Below are 20333 nucleotides of genomic sequence, written 5' to 3' on the forward strand. Positions count from 1 at the left end.
TGGAGGAGGTGTGGCTCTGTGGAGGACGTGTGACTCTGTGGAGGAGGTGTGAGTCTGTGGAGCAAGTGTGGCTCTGTGGAGGAGGTGTGACTCTGTGGAGGAAGTGTGACTCTGTGGAGGAGGTGTGAGTCTGTGGAGCAAGTGTGACTCTGTTGAGGAGGTGTGACTCTGGAGGAAGTGTGGGTCTGTGGATAAGGTGTGGCTCTGTGGAGGAAGTGTGACTCTGTGGAGGAGGTGTGAGTCTGTGGAGCAAGTGTGACTCTGTGGAGGAGGTGTGACTCTGTGGAGCAAGTGTGGGTCTGTGGAGGGGGTGTGACTCTGTGGAGGAAGTGTGAGTCTGTGGAGAAGGTGTGGCTCTGTGGAGGAGGTGTGGCTCTGTGGAGGAAGTGTTTCTCTGTGGATAAGGTGTGGCTCTGTGGAGGAAGTGTTTCTCTGTGGAGGAGGTGTGACTCTGTGGAGGAAGTGTGAGTCTGTGGATGAGGTGTGGCTCTGTGGAGGAGGTGTGACTCTGTGGAGGAGGCGTGTCTCTGTGGAGGAGGTGTGACTCTGTGGAGGAAGTGTGAGTTTGTGGAGGAGGTGCGTGACTCTGTGGAGCAAGTGTGGGTCTGTGGATGAGGTGTGGCTCTGTGGAGGAAGTGTTTCTCTGTGGAGCAAGTGTGGGTCTGTGGATGAGGTGTGGCTCTGTGGAGGAGGTGTGACTCTGTGGAGCAAGTGTGGGTCTGTGGAGCAAGTGTGGGTCTGTGGATGAAGTGTGGCTCTGTGGAGGAGGTGTGACTCTGTGGAGCAAGTGTGACTCTGTGGACCAAGTGTGGGTCTGTGGATGAAGTGTGACTCTGTGGAGTAGGTGTGGGTCTGTGGAGGAGGTGTGGCTCTGTGGATGAGGTGTGTGGGTGTGGGATGACCACGCGGGCACTCTCTCTAAGTGGCCTCAGCCGAGGGCACGGACAGCAGTGCCTCTGTAATCCGCTGGATTCGCGAACTATTTATTTATTCACCGTTTATTTAATCTGTATTTGGTCTGGATTAACGACACAATACAATTTACAGCTATTGTCAATACACAGCTGAATAAAGAAAGGGCTGCCCATGCTACTTACTGAGCGGTGGTGAAGGCAGGAGGAGGTGGGGGGAAGTGGTGAGGGGGGGGCATTAGAGGTTGGTGCCGGCGTGGGCGTGGTGGGGAGTGGGGCAGCACTTGCTCAGGTATCACCCACCACTGATCTAAGCCGTGGCCGGGAATCGAACTCGGGTGGCAGAGTTGGTGGTGGCGCCCTTTGCTCCACCGCTCTGTCACGTGGTTGTGCACGTGGTTTGTGATCCTCCAGCAAAGCGAGGGTTGGTGGTGGATTGCCACACCAAGACGTAGCGAAACTCCCTTCCCGTGGGGGTCGTGGAAGAGGTGCCATACCCTGGCTCGCCAGCAGGAGGCGGAACACCAAGTGGACTAATCGCCATCTGTTGCCATCTGTACGAGGACAGGGCGTTGTGCCCTCGCAGCAAGGCGTGGGGTTTCTCCGCGTGCTCCGGTTTCCGCCTCCCACGTGGCTAATAAACACAGTGCATCGTGAATTGGATGAAAACAATCTCACGAATAAAGACGCCGCTCTCGCTGGACCCTCCTGAAAAATAGTCCCACGACTCACTATGGCTCTCCTGGATAAATAAATGAGAATAATGAATTTTTACATCAATATATTTAGCTGCAGCAGTGGACGATGCTCTACTTTCATTGGCAGCGGTGGACACGCTCCTCACGGGGCGGGAGGGGGGGTGGTTCATAATTGCTACAGCTGGAACAGCTGAGCACCCGAGTTTGAATTCGGGTGTCACCCGCTTCGTGGTCTAAACCGACGTCTCGACGCGGGGCGAGTCGCCAGTCTCCGCGCGGCAAAGCAGAAACTGCATCGGCTGGGCGAGAGTTCCAAATGGATTCGCTCATCCCTGGAGGTGACACCGATTGCGCCTTCAGGATGACGTCGGAGGAACGAGGCGATAACTATTTTTGTTTTTCCTCCACGCAAATAAGTTAGAGTTAGAAATGCGCAGCGCCCCGAATGTGGACGAAGGGGCTGAATCAAGGGACTTCAGGGGCAGTTCTTCCGATGGAGACATCACCTTCCCGGGGCCGTATGTTTCTCAACGCAGGGTGGTGCACTGCTTTACCGCTACGGCTACGGGCGACAACGTCTGCATCGCGTGGCACGATGCCGAGAGCGCAATTGGAAGGGGATTAGAAGAGAAACCATCAAGGTAACCACGAAACGCAAACGAAACGATTCGGTGTTCAGCGGCACTGCTGAGCCGTTGGTGGAAATTCCACATTCTTATGACGGGTGGCCAGTAGAGACCGTCGGTAAAAAAAGGGGTTTCAGCAAAACCCTGGACTCGATCCCGCGCGGCCTGGGCGCCTTCATTCATCACGAATTCACTTAGATTAACTCAAGGCACAGCATCAACTCCACTTTAATTCATCACGTGTTTACTTCAATTAATGGCATCGCACTCCAATCGCGATGGCGCAGACGGCGATGTGGAGGGTCGGGGGAGAGGGGGGCGGGGTTCAGTTGCCCCCTCTGCTGGGTCCGAGCAGGGGGGTGATGAGGAGGATGATGATGACGATGAAGGTGATGATGACGACGAGTGGAGGACGTTTCCTTTCGCGGGGGGCGAAGCTGTCCATACGTTCATCGTTTCAAATATCATCACCGTCGTTTTCAACATCATCATCATCATCACCGCTGTCAACATCATCATGACCATCACCATCGTCGTGAGCCGAGCGGTGGGGGCTACGCACGTGGCCTGCAATCTCGCGCTGTTGAGGCAGCGAGGGTTGTTGGGTCATCACAAGAATGCCGTGAAACTCCCATCCAGTGGGCGTCAGGGAGGGGGGTGTCCTGGCCCGCGATGAGAAAGCGGTTTACGGTACAGAAAAATGTGGACTCCACTTGTTCCATCTGTACGGGATAGAGTGTTTCCCCCTCGCACATACAGTAAATCACACATTTGAAATAAACACTCATTAATGATTTGGCCGTGCAGTGCGCTAACCGCTGCACCACCGCTCTCCGGCTGTCTTAGCCGCGCTCGTACTAGCCCCAAGTGGCGTTGTGTTCGCTCCTTTAGAGCGGTGGCGCAGTGGTTAGCGCACTGAACTACGAACCCGGCGACCCGACCTCGATTCTCGCTCACAGCCAACGTCGGTGAGGAATATCTGAACCGGTCGTAGGCCATCCGCCAAGGTCAACTCAGCTTTAAACGAGTGCCTGGTGCGGTGTGTGGACATGGGCACCGGGGAGACAAAGGCGGCCAGGCGTGGTGCTGGCCCACCCACCCCTTCGTGTGTTGTGCCGACATGAATACGGCGCTCGCTAACAGCAATTCCTCCAACAGTCCGTTTCGGCTATGCGTGGGATCTTGGTCTTACTCCTTTATTTAAAACAACAACAACAGCAAATGTACAAACAGGCGTGGGCTCACTTTCACAAAAAGAGCCGGGTTAATATAGTCTCCATACAGTATATAATATATGCTACGTACAGTATATCACAATTTAATACAAGGCGAAGGAACATCAGCCTACAGGGGCACGGTCACGTGCAGCTGTTTCAGTGCTGTTCAGCAGTGGGGGGTGAGGGGGGGAGTGAGGGAGAGGGGTGAGGGAGAAGGGGGGGGGGGGTAAGGGGGGAGTCGCTGGGGTGTTGTACACCACAAAAACTCCGAGTGAGGTGTGAGAAGAGATATTGACAAGATATGTGAACAAAGACCAAGGGCCGTTGCCCGAAACGTCGCCCAATGTGCTTGTGCACCACTGCCAACGCAGAAGCGCCAACTAATTTGCTTAATTGTCAAGACAAGATGTGGAGATGGCGTGAGCTGACAGAAGCGAGATGCAGATGGGACAGCGCTGGTGAGATGCGAGAGCTACAGTTTAGACAACAGATGCAGACTAGACAAGATACGTGGTGAGATGAGACAAGGGAAATGCAGACCCAATAGGGGGGCGAGAGAGACTCAATGGGCTATTCACGATTATTCAGACTTGATACGTCCCTATTTGTGTTTGTTGAACCGGTCCTGGGGCACGGGAATCGAACTGAGGTCACCGAGTTCCACGGCGAAGTGAGCGATCTTCGGCGTCACCGAGAATGCATTCGAGCGAAAGTTTCGTTGGCTTTGTCAACATATCGGGTTGAAGAAGAAAAAAATATCTACGCCACGTTTAAAGGCACACGAAACGCAGACGCGGCGCAAGAGCGTTGCGCGTCTTTGTTTTGTTTTAATATAAACTCTTGTTTAGACGAATGTGTTGAGCACGCAGAGATCGCGAGAACAGGACAATTTCATTCCTGCAAGGATGACGAGTGAAGTCATTTGCTTCACTTATTTTTAGAAAATGTCGCCCCTCCTCCAGGCTGGCACACTCCTCTACCTCATCGAAGACGCTGAGGGTGTATAACCATCAACCGCATGAGAACATCGCCGGGCCGATACGCACATCTCATTCATCAAAGGGAAATTAAAGGGCACAAGCCACGGCAGTGCGACTTTGGCCATGCTGCCCCAACTGTGGGCCATACAGTAATCCTACAGAGACACACAGCGACTCATAGAGCTAGATAGAGACCGTGCAGTAAGCCACTGTCGTCTGCGCGCATTCAACGGACGAGGATGAGGAACAACAAGACGACACGAACTCTCTCTCCTGAAGCGCTCTCGTTGTGGAGTGGAGGCGCGGCGGTGAGCGCGCTGCGCTGCAAATCCGTCACACCGCGTTTGGTTTCCGGCTACGGCGACAGTAGCAGCGTCGAACTGATTCATCCGAACCTGTTCTGGGCCTCCTCCATTCATGAACCCGCACTGACCAGCGCGGGTGAAGTATGGTCAAACAACCTCTGCGATCGAGACGACGTGCGGTAGGCCTTCACTCAGCAGTAGATGGACAAAGGGCGGTATTTTATTATAATTATTATTGCTAATTCATTGATTTAAATCCAAAACAACACGGGAATCCGTTTTGGTCCCAGGTGTCAACCTTGGGCAGGTGACCGTGACCGGTTGACCTTGACCCTGACCGGCTTATCTCGGGTGACCTCACCTTGCCGCCTGCCTAGCTTTGAGCATCTTCGCTCGTTCAGTCCCGTACCCCCCGATGGATGGGGGTGTGGGGAGTGTTTGTGGTGGAGGAGGCGCCGTAGGGGAGAGGGCGGGGGGGGGGATCGAGAGTGGCTCCTCTCGTTAACGCGTCGCCAATAATTTACATCCTCGCTGTCTCGCTCATCGCCCTCGCATCCCGTGTCGCGCGCTCTCCCATCGCTCTCGCTCTCTCTCTCTCGCCCGTCTCTCTGAAACCATCTCCCGTCTCCCGTCTAGCACAGCAGCACGTCGCGGCGTTTCGGCTCAAAGATTCCCACGCGCGCTTCTTCGGTCCACGTGGCCCCTCGCCGGCGCCCCCTTCCCGTGTCAGTTCCAGCTCCCCTGCGCGACCAGACCGCTCTTCGTGCGCCCCGACCTCGCGAGATCTCGCGTGGTGAGCCCGATTCGTCCTGGGATGGGAGAACGCCTGGGAGTAACAGGCGTTGCAGGCTTGGCCTGCGAGGCGGCCCGGAGATGGCTGTATAGCGATACGTTCTAGAATGCATCTGTGCGGCCAAATATAGAAAGTTGTCCTCGCCACGCGATGCCGAGCTCTCGTTAAGGACGGAATTGACCAAACATCCAATGTAGCAGGACAGTCCCGATAAAAAGTCTTGAGACTAAATGAGGTTCCCACGGGTCCACCAAGGGCTTTGGCGAATGATGGCCCGTGACCAGCTCACCCGTAATGCGTCCGATCTCGTCAGATCTCGGAAGCTAAGCAGGGGTTGAGCCGGGGTGGGTGTCCACCGTGCGCAACACACGGTAGTCACAGGCGACCACGGGGCTATGTTGTCGGCAGCAAAAGGTCAGTGCAGCAACAACAACAACAACAAAATCCGTTGTCGTACTGCGATTCTACGCTCCCACGTCTGGCCGCCGTCACGGGCAACCCCCCGTGACGAGTAGATACGCCTGGCGTCGTGGAGGGCCCTCGTTCAGCAGTGGCTCGCCACCGCGGCGCCAGCAGCAGCGTCAGTAGGTCTCGCACTCGGTGTCGTCCGTGGAGCACATCTTGCAGACGCAGCTGAGCGCCACGGGGAAGCTGAACACGGGGTCCACGTGGGGCGCGCAGCCCGGGAGGCGCACGCTGCCCGCGCGCGTCTCGTTGTAGGAGCACACGCGGTGGTGCGCCTCCACGTGCGGGGGCTCCAGCGTGGGCTTCTGCGGGACACACGCGATGGGGGGCGGGGGGAGGAGGCAGGTGGGGGCGTGAGGGCCACGGGGCAGTGGGCAAGGGACGCAACGGACACGCGGGGCACACGGAACTTAAAGGGACACGGGACACACGGGATGGGGGGCGGGGGGAGGAGGCAGGGGGAGGGGGGCGTGAGGGCCACGGGGCAGTGGGCAAGGGACGCAACGGACACGCGGGGCACACGGGATTTAAAGGGACACGGGACACACGCGACATGGTGCACACGGGAGACGTAGTGGATAGGGGAGCGCACGGCCATGGGACGCAAGGGACACGCGGGGCATGGCGCGCAGACAACCACGAGTAACGCACACGATGTTTCGGTGTCTCGCGAGCTGAACGTCGTCATCATCATTCCTCGGCAGTGCAGCGCCGGCCTCGCCTGCGCTATCTCAGGCTGCCCCCTGCTGGGCTGGCCTGGGCTAACGAGATGATTTGCGATCATTGTTTCGGATAATCTAAGGCTCTAAGCGATCGCGACGAATTGGAAACGCGCGCGGCGCGAAATAGGCGGTGTTAAAGCGCCAAGCGGCCAGCAACCACCAGCACGGGTGAAGTTGCAATAGATACGAGTCTATTTACGCGTTTATTGAAGCGAGCAAGCGGGCATGGACTTTGGAAACGAGAACGTGGAGGAGGGCGGTGGTGGGAGTGGGGTGGGGGGGAATTCCAATTTGTCACTGTAATTCGAGGTTTTCATGGGAACGATTTATTTTCGCGAGTAATATCGAGACCGGTTCTCGCTGGGCGCTGTAAAGCCCCTTGGTTTCCTGCCATGCATCACTGGGATTACTGCAGCACTGGCGTCTCTCAGATGTATTCCCAGATTCACGTCACCTCGTTGATACAACCTATCCCATAATCTGTTAAATCTGCTCCCGCGATTCTTTGCCTGATCTCATTCTCACTTCTACCGTGACACAATACGACGTGGATTTATACAGCGTCCACAATGCAACCACATTTGACATGTGCCTATTTTGCCTATTCACGGCTGTGGATAGGCAAAAAAGGTTCAGTCACAGGCAGAGGTATAAAAAGGTATTGAGCCTGAACTTGAATGGGGGGCAGAAAGTTGATAGCACGGTTGACAGGAGGCGACAACGGAAAGAATTGGTTGCTGGAGTGGAGTAGAGTGAGACGAGAGGTAGGAGAGTGAGTGGAGGGGAGTAGGTGGGACGAGATCGGAGAGGTAGGAGAGTGCGTGGAGGGGAGTCGAGTGAGTCGAGAGGGGAGAGGTAGGAGAGTGCGTGGAGGGGATTAGGTGGGACGAGATGGGAGAGGTAGGAGAGTGTGTGGAGGGTAGTAGAGTGAGCCCAGAGGGGAGAGGTAGGAGAGTGCGTGGAGGGGAGTAGAGTGAGTCGAGAGGGGAGAGGTAGGAGAGTGCGTGGAGGGGAGTAGGTGGGACGAGATGGGAGAGGTAAGAGAGTTAGTGGAGGATAGTAGAGTAAGTCGAGAGGGGAGAGGTAGGAGAGTGAGTGGAGGGGAGTAGAGTGGGACGAGATGGGAGAGGTAGGAGAGTGAGTTTAGGGGAGTAGAGTAAGTCGAGAGGGGAGAGGTAGGAGAGTGAGCGGAGTAGGTGGGACGAGAGGTAGGAGAGTGCGTGGAGGGGAATAGCGTGAGACGAGAGGCCAGTAGAGTGAGATGAGAAGGGAGAGAGGTAGACAGGCGCGAGTGAATTTAGGATTTATCGTCTTCATTGCGGATTGAACTTCCCATGTGCACGAGCCTGCACATACAGTCTGTTGTTCTGGATCCGCGTGCTGTGGACACGGCGTGTGTGTCACTGCCTTGTTGATCCCTGGGCCGCGTGTTCCACCCCCCTCCGTTAGCGGCCGCACCGCCGGCTCGAATTGCGGTGGTGCAGGTAAAGGCGCAGCCCTGCAATTGCTTTCCACGAGCCACTGCTGGTGGAAGAGTTTCCCCACGAGAGAGATAGAGAGCTACAGAGGGCCCCACGAGAGAGTAGCTTTGTCTACGCTTCCACGCTTTGCCAGACGACTTGGATGAGGTGGGCGTACCCACGCTCTACCCCACCACTCTCCACCTGCCCTTCGACTAACCGAGGTCATAGGCTGGTGAATTTAAGACGCTTGCCCACTTGATTACAAATGCCGCGCCGGGTCGTGGAATCGAACCGGTGCACCTCTGGATGTCAATTTCAGTGCGGTTACCATTGCACCACCGTGCCAGCTCCTTGCACAGTCGACAACATTTTGATGTCAATGCCCCATCGCGTCGTTATCTTAATTGTTCTCCGGACGCAATACAATGAATTCGCAATCAACGTTGGTGGTCGCAGTGGCGTATCCATCGCGTGTGCAGGCGGTGTAACTGCGTCGGCGCTGGAAGGGACTGGTGAGGGTTGGTGGTGGTGGGGGGGGATGGGGGGGCTGCGAGAAGGAAGGAGGGAGGGGGGTGAAGCAGGTTGCGCCTGAAGCCTGCAGCGGAGTCGGGGTTGGTTACATTGGCCGCGGTGCGATCAAAGAGATTGCATAGAGCGTGTTACGTGCTGTGTGTCCCACACCGCTCGGGCAATTTCCATCACCTCCTCCCTCTAGACACCATCGCGTACGATCGTATTGTGCGCACTCGTGAACCAAGCATCTACAAAGGATGCGGGACATCTCCCCTTCCGTGTTCTCATTTCGTCTCTGGGATCTTGCCGTGAAGTTTTGAATTATGTTCGCCAACTTTTCCATCTCAACGCGCCGTTTGTTTGTGCTCTAGCAGGATTCGCGCAGACCGCGGGTGTCCGGGAAAGCTGTTCGCGTTCACTCCTCGTCCATTCGTCCATCCTCTTCTGCCGCAGTTATAACGATCAGAGTAATAGCGATGCCCGACCGCACGGTATCGTCTCGCTCTCGTAAAGCGAGAGAGGGAGGCGAGGATGAACCACAGACGAGAGGGAAAGCCGCAGCAGCCACGCGTTGAACCGGCGATATCAACAATTACCGAAGCTCTGCTGTCCCCTATACAACTCAGATGTTTTCACCCTCTCAATGTTTACACGTGGTTGAGGAAACCAAAGCGCCAGGAGAAACCCCGACGCTGCTCCTGGGGTGCAACTCTCAACCCCGTATCGACAAACTGGGTGGGAGTCCAACGCGTGTGCGGTGATCCACCGACTCTCGCTGCTGCTGCTGCTGCCTCCACAGCGCCGAATTGTAGCGTGCATAGCCACCACCACGCGGCCGGTATAGACGGAGTGGATAACACTGGTCAACAAAAAAACCTTTTTTTTCTGGTCTGGACTTTTGCAGCTGTTTTAGACAAATTTCAGGGTGCTGATTCCAAATCTGATCTCAGAATTGCTCTATCACATCTTATTCTATGCTATCGGCATACCCCATTTTCATTGATTTTACCCGAAATTAACTCTGTCACTTATGATTGCAAGTTGTTGCGAGTCAGTGACTGCTTTAGTGTTAAAATATGGTGCTGTATTTTTAGGATAGTGTGTTTATAATATCATTTTATGTAGATACCCACATTTATTTAATATTTTTCTTCTGCAGTTTTTATTGAAAATGCAATATTTGATATCTCAAAAACCTGATGTGGTAGATAAAAACTGATGCCAGATTTGGAATCAGCACCCCAAAATTACCTTAAAACCGTTGGAATACCTTATGCCAGAAAAAGTGTGTTGACCAGTGCTATATCTGCGTCGCGATGTGGTGTGGGGCAGCGGTGACTGCACGGCGCTATGAACCCCGCCGCTCTACACACAGCAGCAGCAGACAAAGATCCCCGTGGAGCCTAAACAGCGGTGTCTTCACCTGGGGTGCTCGCTCCCCATGGGGGCGCGAGATGCCCTCTCTGGGGGTGCGAGACAAATTTAGCACGGGCACGTAAATACAACGATTTTGTTTCATTAATCCCCTCTGTATTTATAAAAAAAAATATTAAATTAATTATGATTGAGAACCAAAGGTGTGCAAAGGCTGCAGTGAAGGTTAAGAAAAACTGGACTAAACAAACTGCTGGGACAAATGCTGTTAGCGAGTAGCATCTATGAAGGCCTGCACGGGGCACACGAGTGGGTGAGTGGCCAACACCACGCCCGGCTGCCTTTGTCTTCTTATACATCGCACCAGGTACTCATTTGAAGCTGACCTGACCCGAAGCAGGCCCAGGACCGGTTCGTATCACGTCACTGGTGTGGGCCGTGAGCGGGAATCGAATCTGGGTCTCTCGGTTCGTAAAGCAGCGCGCGAACCGCTACACTACCGCTCCACACACACACAGCTGCCCCTCCACACACACACACAGGTGCCCTTCACACATACAGACAACTGCCCCTACGCACACAGCTGCCCCTCCGCACACACACACACACAGCTACCCCTGCACACACACACAGGTGCCCTTCACACATACAGCTGCAACCTACACACACAGCTGCCCCTCCACACGCGCACACACAGCTGCCCTTCCACATACAGCTGCCCCTACACACACACAGACAGCTGCCCCTTGCTCACCTCCCATGTCTGGCAGCGTCCCCAGCACGCGTCCGTGGTGACGCGCACGCCGCGGCAGCCGGGTTTGCGCGCCACGAACGTGAACTCCCGCACGGCGCAGCCCACGAACGAGTCGAGGCGCAGTGTGCGGGTCGCCGCGCCCTGCTGCTGCTGCTGCTGCAGGGCGCCCGCCACGACGCCCGGCACGGCCGAGCAGCTGCAGCAGCGGCAGCAGCAGCAGCAGGCGAGGGCGACGCCCAGCAGGAACGAGGCGCCCCGCAAGCCGGAGCCGGAGTCGAGCTGCATGGCTGCGGGAGGTGGGAGGGGACCGCGATGGAACGAGTCATCAGCCATCATTTGGCCGCGCGGTGGAGGTGAGTAACTTCAAGACATATCGTACTGTGTTATATATATTGAAACAAAAAGGTTTTGCTGGCTGGAGGGAGGGAACGAATTCATGATTGTAAGAGAGTGAGCCAATCCGTGAGTGAGGAGTGAACGACGCGTGGCGATTCGAGGCGTTGATTTAATGAATGTGTTCGTGAATTCGTGAGCGTGAGCGAATGATGAATGAATGGACGTCTTGTCAATGGACCAACCTCGCACCCCAATAGCGGCAAGGGGCGTCTCTACAGGGGCCATTTATTTATTTACCCATTGCCCTGAATGAGCTCCTTTGTTTTCATAACTTTAATTCGGCCCTGGTGGTGAAGTCACTGGCGGCGCTCTATCGGGTTTCACTTTTATCGCCGCGGCCATCTCTCGCGTCGCCACCTTGAGGTGACGCTGCCCCCCCCGTGCCGCGACTCCCCCACTCCCCACGACTGGGTTCCACAGATGAACACGAACCAAGGGGGTGGGTTGGAGGTGGTGGTGGTGGGGGGGGGCTCAGGGTTTTTGTATTGTTCGTTGTTGTAACTTTTTGACCCGCCCCTACTCGGCATCTGTAAAAAAAATAGCTTTATAGCTTCTCGGATTTCTCTAGTTACAGATACAGATTCTGAGTGCAGGTCGCGTCCTTGCTAACGGGGAGTACGGCTACCTCGCGGGTGGAAATTCAGTTTTGTCATGCTTCCGTCGTTTGGGTTGTTGTTGGTGGTGGTCTTGATGGTGGAGTATATGATGGTATTGGTGGAGTACGTGGTTGTGGTAGATTATATATGATGATGTTGAAGTGTGGATGATGTTGAAGTGTGAATGATGATGATATTGAGTGTGCTGATGATGAAGCTCTTACTGATGATAGTCGCTATAATACCAGGGTTTATACAAACTCCGGAACGCATTTTCGCGCGTTTTCCAATTTACTCCCCATGCACAAACAAAATCCTTCCACGCTGCACGCGCCCAATGATTGTTAAACACGTCCCACGTGACGCGCTCATCCACTAACGCAGTCTGCGTCAATATAGCTGATTCGAAATAAAATGTCGATATGAGTGTGCGATGTATGTACGCGTGTGTGTACGTGTGTACGTGTGTACGCGTTCCACGTGACAGACAACGAATCGCTCTCGGCAGTTTAAACAATGGTCAACTTCTCTTAAACCCCGCGTCCGCCGCCGTGATTTATAGCCAGCGTGGAAGAGTAGGCCAAATACTCCCTGGGGGGGGGGGGGGCTCTCTTGAGCTTCCTTTGGTGGAGGACCTTCCACCAGCAGTGGTGTGAGCAAGACATTGCAGGGCTGCGCCTTTACCTTTTTACGATCCGCGATGTCAACAGCCGCGGTCACCGGGGGACCCCTCGTGCTCTGAAGTGGCTCAGCGGGGTGGGGAAGAGGGGGGCAGTGGGGGGGGGGGCAGTGGGGGGGGGGGGGGGTCTCAGCGCCGGCTCTCTTGAGGCGCTCAGGGAACGCCCAGTGGCCCCCGCAAGAGGGGTCCGGGTCCACGCCGACTCCCCCTCGCCTCCGTGTGCCGCGTTCACGCGCAGGTGCTGCGCAGCAGAAACAAGCAAGAACACGCTGTTCTCACCACCACCACCACCACGGCCACTGATGTCTAAATGATGATAAGAACAATAATAGCAAGCTTTGTAAAGTCACGAGAGCTTCGTTGAGTCTCAAGATTAAAACTTGTTGGGGGGAGACTCCCGCACACATTGGGGATGTCTGCCCAATCCCACGGGTCAGGACTGTTTGCTTCATGCGCCCCGGCACCGCGCTCTGTACGGGGTGGGGGGACAGCGGTGGGCTGCGGGGGAGGGGGGCGACTCTCAGCAGCGCCATCTCCTGGTCCCCCCGAGCAGCCCCACCACGCCTGCAACACCTGGGCAAGAAGCGCCCGGTGCAGGCGGTCAACCCATCCAACGTACTAACCAGGAGCAACCCCCCTCTGCTTAGCCTCCGACATCCGAACGCGTTCGGGGCAACTTTGCCCGTCGGTGGCTGAACGTCGCGTGGGGTTGGGGCTGCTGCTGCTGCTACTGCTGCTGACGAAGCTGTCAACCCCCGGTGACTTTCACGGCGTTCCGCGCCGCTGTCCCGTCACTATCCCTCGCCGTGAGCGACACCCACCGATTAGAGTCCTCGCCACGATTTATGGCTCTTTAAACGGGGGCGGCGCGGCGCGGCGCGTGAGCGGCTCGCGGCAGGGCAGAGGGGAGGGCAGGGGGCTGCCCCGGCGATCTCTCGCACGGGTCCGAGGTGTGCACGGCTGGACTTGCCGCACCCGAGCGCTTCTCGTTATAAACACTACCACCACCCCCCTACACCCCCCCCCCCCGTCCACTACCCCACTCCATCCACTACCACACTCTCCTCACCCCCCCCATCCACTACCCCCCCCCCATCCACTACCCCACTCTCCACCCCCCCACCCACTACTTCCCCCCCATCCACTACCCCACTCTCCCCCCCCCATCCAGTACCCCCCCCCATCCACTACCCACACCCCCCATCCACTACCCCACTCTCCACCCCCCCCATCCACTACCCCACTCCCCCTCCCATCCATTACCCCACTCTCCCCCCCCCCCATCCACGACCCCCCCCCCCCATCCACTACCCCACTCTCCACCCCCCCCCATCCACTACCCCACTCCCCCTCCCATCCATTACCCCACTCTCCACCCCCCCCATCCACGACCCCCCCCCATCCACTACCCCACTCTCCACCCCATCCACTACCCCCCCCCATCCACTACCCCACTCCCCCCCCCATCCACTACCCCCCCCTCATCCACTACCCCCCCATCCACTACCCCACTCCCCCCCCCATCCACTACCCCACTTCTCCCCCATCCACTACCCCACTCCCCCACCCACTACCCCCCCCCCATCCACTACCCCACTCCCCACACACACCCCTCCTCCTCCACTCACTTGCACCTCCCCTCACTCCCTTGTCACCCCCCTCCCGCCCCCGGCAATGAAAGGCGACACCTGAGCGTGAGAGAGAAGAGAGGGAGAAGTGCAGGCGGTGATGTCACCCTCACTCTGAGGCTGTGTGTGTGTGCACGTGTGTGCGTGTGGTGTGTGTGGGGAGCGGTAGGGTGGCGGTTAGCGCGCTGCGCTTCGGACCTGGCCACCCGAGTTCGATTCCCGCTCACGGCCAACACCAGTGACAATTATCTGAACCGGTTGTGGGCCTCCCCAGGCCGTCACTGGGGAGACAAAGGCGGTCGGGCGTGGTACTCTCCACCCACCCCCTTGTGTGCCGTGCCGACCTTCATAGGTGCTCGCTAACAGCACTTGCCCCAACAGTCTGTTAAAGGCTAAATGGAGGATCTTTGTGTGTGTGGGGAGCAGTGGTGTATGTGGTTGGAGCACTGCGCTACGAACCCGGCGACCCGAGTTCGACTCCCGCTCAGGACCGATAACATTGGCGAATATTTGAGCCGGTCCTGGGCCTCCCCTATCTCGACTCAGCCTTTAATGCGTACCTAGCGCGGTGTGTAAAACATCAGGATTGGGGAGACAAAGGCGGAGTGGCGCGGTTCTGACCAATCACTGCCTCGTATACCCTGCTTGCCTTCATAGACCCTCGCTAACATCACGTGCCCCAACAGTCCGTGTTTGCTACACGGGAGGACCTTTGTGTCTTCGTCACCCTGACTGCGATCACCAACTCAGTGGCCATGTCGAGGTGAGGCCCCCTTCCCCTGTCGGTGTCAGCTCAGCCTGAAATGAGCATCCGGCGCGGTGCGTGAACATCGGGCGGGCTCAGCGCAAGTGGCTTTAGTGAGATCCGCTCGGCGAGATCCACTTAGAGGCACAGCGTCGTCGTCGTCGCCGGGACGAACGCATTCCCGCTCCAGCACCTGGTTAGTGCGGCTAAGATCCTCGGATGATTGCCTGTCACGTGGGCCGAGCTCGTGTGGCCGCGGCTCGTGAGAAATGAGGACGTAGCGGGCCGGCTACGACGCGCGGGCCGTGGGTTCCCCTCGTAAATAGAAACTTGTGATGTGATGTGGGGAGGGGGGGGGGGCAGTGTTGTCGTTTGGTGAACGCGCTGCTGCTCGTATCACTTTCGCGTGCTGCCCAGGGGCCCCGTGACTACACAGGTAACACACACACACGTGTATATACATTCACACGTACACACGCACACTCGTGTGTGTGATCTTTGTCTTTGTGTATACACACACTCGTCGTGTGTATAGCCAAAACGGACAAAGATCCCCTGTTCAGATGAGGCTGTCGGAGCAAGCGCTGTTAGTGAGGACCTATAATAATAATTAAAATTTAGAATTCGCATTCCATCATAGGATACCAAACTAAAGTCCAAAGCACGCTCGTCCGCCTTTGTCTCCACATTGCAGATGTTTTACACATCATACCAGATACAGGACTCATTTGAGGCTGAGGTGACCAAGGGGAGGTCCCAGACCGGTTTAGGAATTCGTCACGAATTTTGGCTGTGAGCGGGAATCGATCTCGGGTCTCCCGATTCGTAGTAGTTACACACACACGCGCATATGAACACACAAATACCACCATGCACTGTTAACATACAATAACTCACACAGAGCGAAGATGATGGTGGTAATGATTATGATGAAAGTGATGATGGTGGTTACGAGTGTGATTATGATGATGATGGTGGTGGTAACGATTATGATGAAAGTGATGATGATAGTGGTCATGAGTGTGATTATGATGAAGGTGACAATGATGGTGGTCATGAGTGTGATTATAATGATAATGGTGGTAACGATTATGATTCAAGTGATGATGGTGGTTATGAGTGTGATTATGATGGTGGTGGTAACGATTATGATTAAAGTGATTATGATGGTGGTCATCAGTGTGATTATGATGGTGGTAATGATTACGATGAAAGTGATGATGATGATAGTGGTAATTATTGTGATGATGATGATGATGGTGGTAATGATTACGATTAAAGTGATGATGGTGGTAATTATTGTGATAATGATGTATGTTCAAGACCCGAGCAGTGTTCAGTCGCTGTAGGGGCCTAGGCCCAATGTCCACAAGGGTTCGCTGAAGCGATGCGCGCCGCAGCCTCTCCCCGCGGGCTCTACATGCCGCCTCTTGAAACAAAAACCTCCAAAACTCCACACGCCCGTCAATAAAGCCGTGGTCTTACAACGACAAGTCTATAACAGGCGACGTTTCGGACAACGGCCCACCCTTCTTCATAACACATCTCTTTGCCAAGGGTCAGGCTGCAAAGTCGCTTGGCTGGGAGGGGGGGTGGAGGAGGTGGGGGGGACGCGGTGCAGGCGGGAGCCGAGTGTTGGGATTCGGCAAACCACTGCATCCCAGTGTCACCAGGCTCCTCGGAGAGACGCGCAGAGGGAGACGGAGCGCTGAAAACATGACCCTGGGTTCAGGCGCGCGCGCGGATTCCGCGATAAGAGAAGAGGGGGGGGGGTGTGAGCGTGTGAACGCGCGGGTTTCCAGGAACAGCCCCCGGCGAGGGGAGGGTCGGAGGGTGGGTGGGGGGCAGCGGGGGAGGGGGTCAGTTGCACGGGGGTGTGTGGGGGGGTATGGGAGGTGTGGGGAGTGTGGGGGGGGGGGGTCACGCAAGTTCACTCTCTCGCGGTTGTGGGGGTTGATGAGTAGGCAGGGTGGTGGTGGTGGTGAGGGTGCAGGTGAGTGAGAGGGGTGAGTGTGAGCAGGTGAGTGAGCGGGGTGAGTGTGAACAGGTGAGTGAGCGGGGTGAGTGTGAGCAGGTGAGTGAGAGAGGTGAGTGTGAGCAGGTGAGTGAGAGGAGTGAGTGTGAGCAGGTGAGTGAGCGGGGTGAGTGTGAGCAGGTGAGTGAGCGGTGTGAGTGTGAGCAGGTGAGTTGGAGTAGTGTGAGCAGGTGAGTGAGAGGGGTGAGTGTGAGCAGGTGAGTGAGCGGGGTGAGTGTGAGTAGGTGAGTGAGAGGGTGAGTGTGAGCAGGTGAGTTAGAGGGGTGAGTGTGAGCAGGTGAGCTAGAGGGGTGAGTGTGAGCAGGTGAGTTAGAGGGGTGAGTGTGAGCAGGTGAGTGAGAGGGGTGAGTGTGAGCAGGTGAGTGAGAGGGGTGAGTGTGAGCAGGTGAGTGAGAGGGGTGAGTGTGAGCAGGTGAGCTAGAGGGGTGAGTGTGAGCAGGTGAGTTAGAGGGGTGAGTGTGAACAGGTGAGTGAGAGGGGTGAGTGTGAGCAGGTGAGTGAGCGGGGTGAGTGTGAGCAGGTGAGTTAGAGGGGTGAGTGTGAGCAGGTGAGTTAGAGGGGTGAGTGTGAGCAGGTGAGCGAGAGGGGTGAGTGTGAGCAGGTGAGTGAGAGGGGTGAGTGTGAGCAGGTGAGTGAGAGGGGTGAGTGTGAGCAGGTGAGTTAGAGGGGTGAGTATGAGCAGGTGAGTTAGAGGGGTGAGTGTGAGCAGGTGAGCTAGAGGGGTGAGTGTGAGCAGGTGAGTGAGAGGGGTGAGTGTGAGCAGGTGAGTGAGAGGGGTGAGTGTGAGCAGGTGAGTGAGCGGGGTGAGTGTGAACAGGTGAGTGAGCGGGGTGAGTGTGAGCAGGTGAGTGAGAGAGGTGAGTGTGAGCAGGTGAGTGAGAGGAGTGAGTGTGAGCAGGTGAGTGAGCGGGGTGAGTGTGAGCAGGTGAGTGAGCGGTGTGAGTGTGAGCAGGTGAGTTGGAGTAGTGTGAGCAGGTGAGTGAGAGGGGTGAGTGTGAGCAGGTGAGTGAGCGGGGTGAGTGTGAGTAGGTGAGTGAGAGGGTGAGTGTGAGCAGGTGAGTTAGAGGGGTGAGTGTGAGCAGGTGAGTTAGAGGGGTGAATGTGAGCAAGTGAGTGAGAAGGGTGAGTGTGAGCAGGTGAGTTAGAGGGGTGAGTGTGAGCAGGTGAGTTAGAGGGGTGAGTGTGAGCAGGTGAGTGAGCGGGGTGAGTGTGAGCAGGTGAGTGAGCGGGGTGAGTGTGAGCAGGTGAGTGAGAGGGGTGAGTGTGAGCAGGTGAGTAAGAGGGGTGAGTGTGAGCAGGTGTTCCTCTCGGCCTCTGGGCCCGGTTGAGTTGCTGTGGCCTGCAGGTATCTCGCTGTCGGTTTCTCTGCGTCGAGGGGACTCACGCGGGGAGCACGGCTCTGGGTTCGAGAGGGAGCCAGAAGGAGACTCCCGGGCAAGCAGGAGTCCTCGGGACTCTGGAGTGGGTTAGAGGAACGGCGGAGAGAGAGAGAGAGAGGACAGGGTGAGAAATTAAGAAGTGAGAGGAAGACTCAGACTCAAGGTGGTAGAAATCACAGAGAAGACGCGAGAGAAAACGCTGCTGTGGTTGGGACATGCGCAGAAACAGCAGGCAAATGATGTGGGTCAGAAGGTAGCAAGTGATGCAATTGGAAGGAAAGAGATCAAGAGGAAGGCAGAAGAAGTGGAGGGGGGGGGGTCAGGGCCGGATTAAGATTGTGTAGGCCCCTGGGCTACAGGTACTGTGAGCCCCCCCAGTAATATTTTCAAAAGGAAAACAAAGTTAAAGAAAAATAAAATGTATTTTAACAAGGCTAACGACAAAAAAAATTCGTCATTCACAAACGAAATAACTTTTCACTTCATCTCTGGAGCCCCTAAAGCCCCGTGCCTTGATCCGGCCCTGGGAGGCCATGTGGTGCGATCGGACCACGGTGGCCAGAGGAGCGAGAAGATAGATGGCGCAGGACAGGGCAGCGTGGGGAAGGTTGGCAAAGACAGCGGAACACCCCCACGTGAGTGGGACAAACGCGTGGAAGAAGAGGAAGAAGAAGAACGAGAGAGAGACTCTGCCCTCACTCTTCCCTCCGACACCACCAGCTGCGGCGGAAGGGGACACGACGCGTTGAGAGTAGGGTTGTTAAACCGTAACCCTAAAGTCTAACCGGTAACCCTAACCGGTAACCGGTGTCATGATTGCACCAATTGTCACGCCCGAAAGTTCAAACGGCACGGCAGCCGAAATCACCGCCTGGTGATTTATTTTGCCCTCCTTTCTCAGTTAAAAGGTATAGGCGCAGCCCTGCAATGTCTCGCTCACGCCACTGCTGGTCGAAGAGCCTCCATTAGAGGCCGCTTTAGGTAGGGGGGGGTGTATTTGGCCTACTTCTCCGCGCTGACCAAGACGCCTCAGCAAGAGGTGGGCGTGCCCCTCACTTCACCCCACCGCACGCGACTAACTTAACGTACTCGTGGCTTCTGGGTGGACACGTGTGGAAGGGGGCGGGGGGGGGTAATTAACATATTCCCTGCCGCGCCGGGAGATGGGGTCGAACCGGCCCCCTCTGCGTTGCGCTGCTCACCACCGCACCACCACCAACCACCACTGTGACAGCGCTCATCGTTTCTCAGTCACAGAGAAAACATTGTTAACGTTTATCGCTCAAAAAAATATAGATATGATGATGAGTGCGGCAAAGCGATGACCGCTTGTTACCAAGTATTTTTGGGGTTATCAGTTATAAAAAAAAATACACACACGTTAAAAAATCTCGAGTTCAGACAGATCGCCAATCCCTAGCGCAGTGCGGTAACCACTGCGCCACCGCTCTTGCGCAAACACTCATAGACAACCCACCTCGTGTAGCCTGTAACAGACTGTTGGGGTGAGTGCTGTTAGCGAGCGCCTATGAAGGCCGGCACGGCACACGAGGGGGTGGGTGGCCAACACCACGCCCAGGCCACCTTTGTTTCCCCGACTGCCGATGTACACACCGCAACAGGTACTCATTTAAGTCTGAGTCGATCTACGGGATGCCCAGGACCGGTTCAAATAATCGCCGCTGTTATCGGTCGTGAACGGTGAATGTAACTCGGCTCGCCTGGTTCATAGCGCACTGCGCTAACTACTGCCCACCGCTCCCCACAAGATACAAATGCCCTCCCCCCTCCACAAACACACTAATTCACACACACACACGTACTGATACACAAACACACACGCACGCACTGATACACAAACACACACACACACACGTACTGATACACAAACACACACGCACGCACTGATACACAAACAGACACACACACACGCGCTCAATCATCCGCTCGCTGTACAAACAAAATCGTGTCCGCGCGTCTCCGCCGTGGCTGGCGGGGAAGAGAGAGAGGGGGGGTCAGAGAGACGCGGAGACTCCGCCAAGAGTCTCTGTCTC

General features: G+C 56.1%; 1 protein-coding gene across 1 annotated transcript; it reads right to left on the reverse strand.

Moving 5' to 3' along the window:
* Positions 1-6111: 6111 nt before the first annotated feature.
* On the reverse strand, positions 6112-11157 carry LOC144943320 (glycoprotein hormone beta-5-like). Its single transcript, XM_078870695.1, has 2 exons — positions 10822-11157; positions 6112-6300 (listed from the first exon to the last, which is right to left on the reverse strand). The coding sequence occupies exons 1-2, from the start codon at positions 11155-11157 to the stop codon at positions 6112-6114; spliced, it is 525 nt and encodes a 174-aa protein (XP_078726821.1).
* Between the last annotated feature and the right edge of the window lie 9176 nt (positions 11158-20333).

The sequence above is a fragment of the Lampetra fluviatilis genome, chromosome 30, assembly GCF_964198595.1.
Source record: "Lampetra fluviatilis chromosome 30, kcLamFluv1.1, whole genome shotgun sequence".
NCBI classification, from domain to species: domain Eukaryota; kingdom Metazoa; phylum Chordata; class Hyperoartia; order Petromyzontiformes; family Petromyzontidae; genus Lampetra; species Lampetra fluviatilis.

What these genes read in the sequence shown, in the direction of transcription:
- LOC144943320 (XM_078870695.1), bottom strand. Translation starts at nt 11,157, where the DNA reads ATGATGGCTGATGACTCGTTCCATCGCGGTCCCCTCCCACCTCCCGCA. An exon ending in GACGCTGCCAGACATGGGAG is followed by an intron (nt 6,301 to 10,821) that starts GTGAGCAAGGGG and finishes TGTGTCCCGCAG; the next exon opens with AAGCCCACGCTGGAGCCCCC.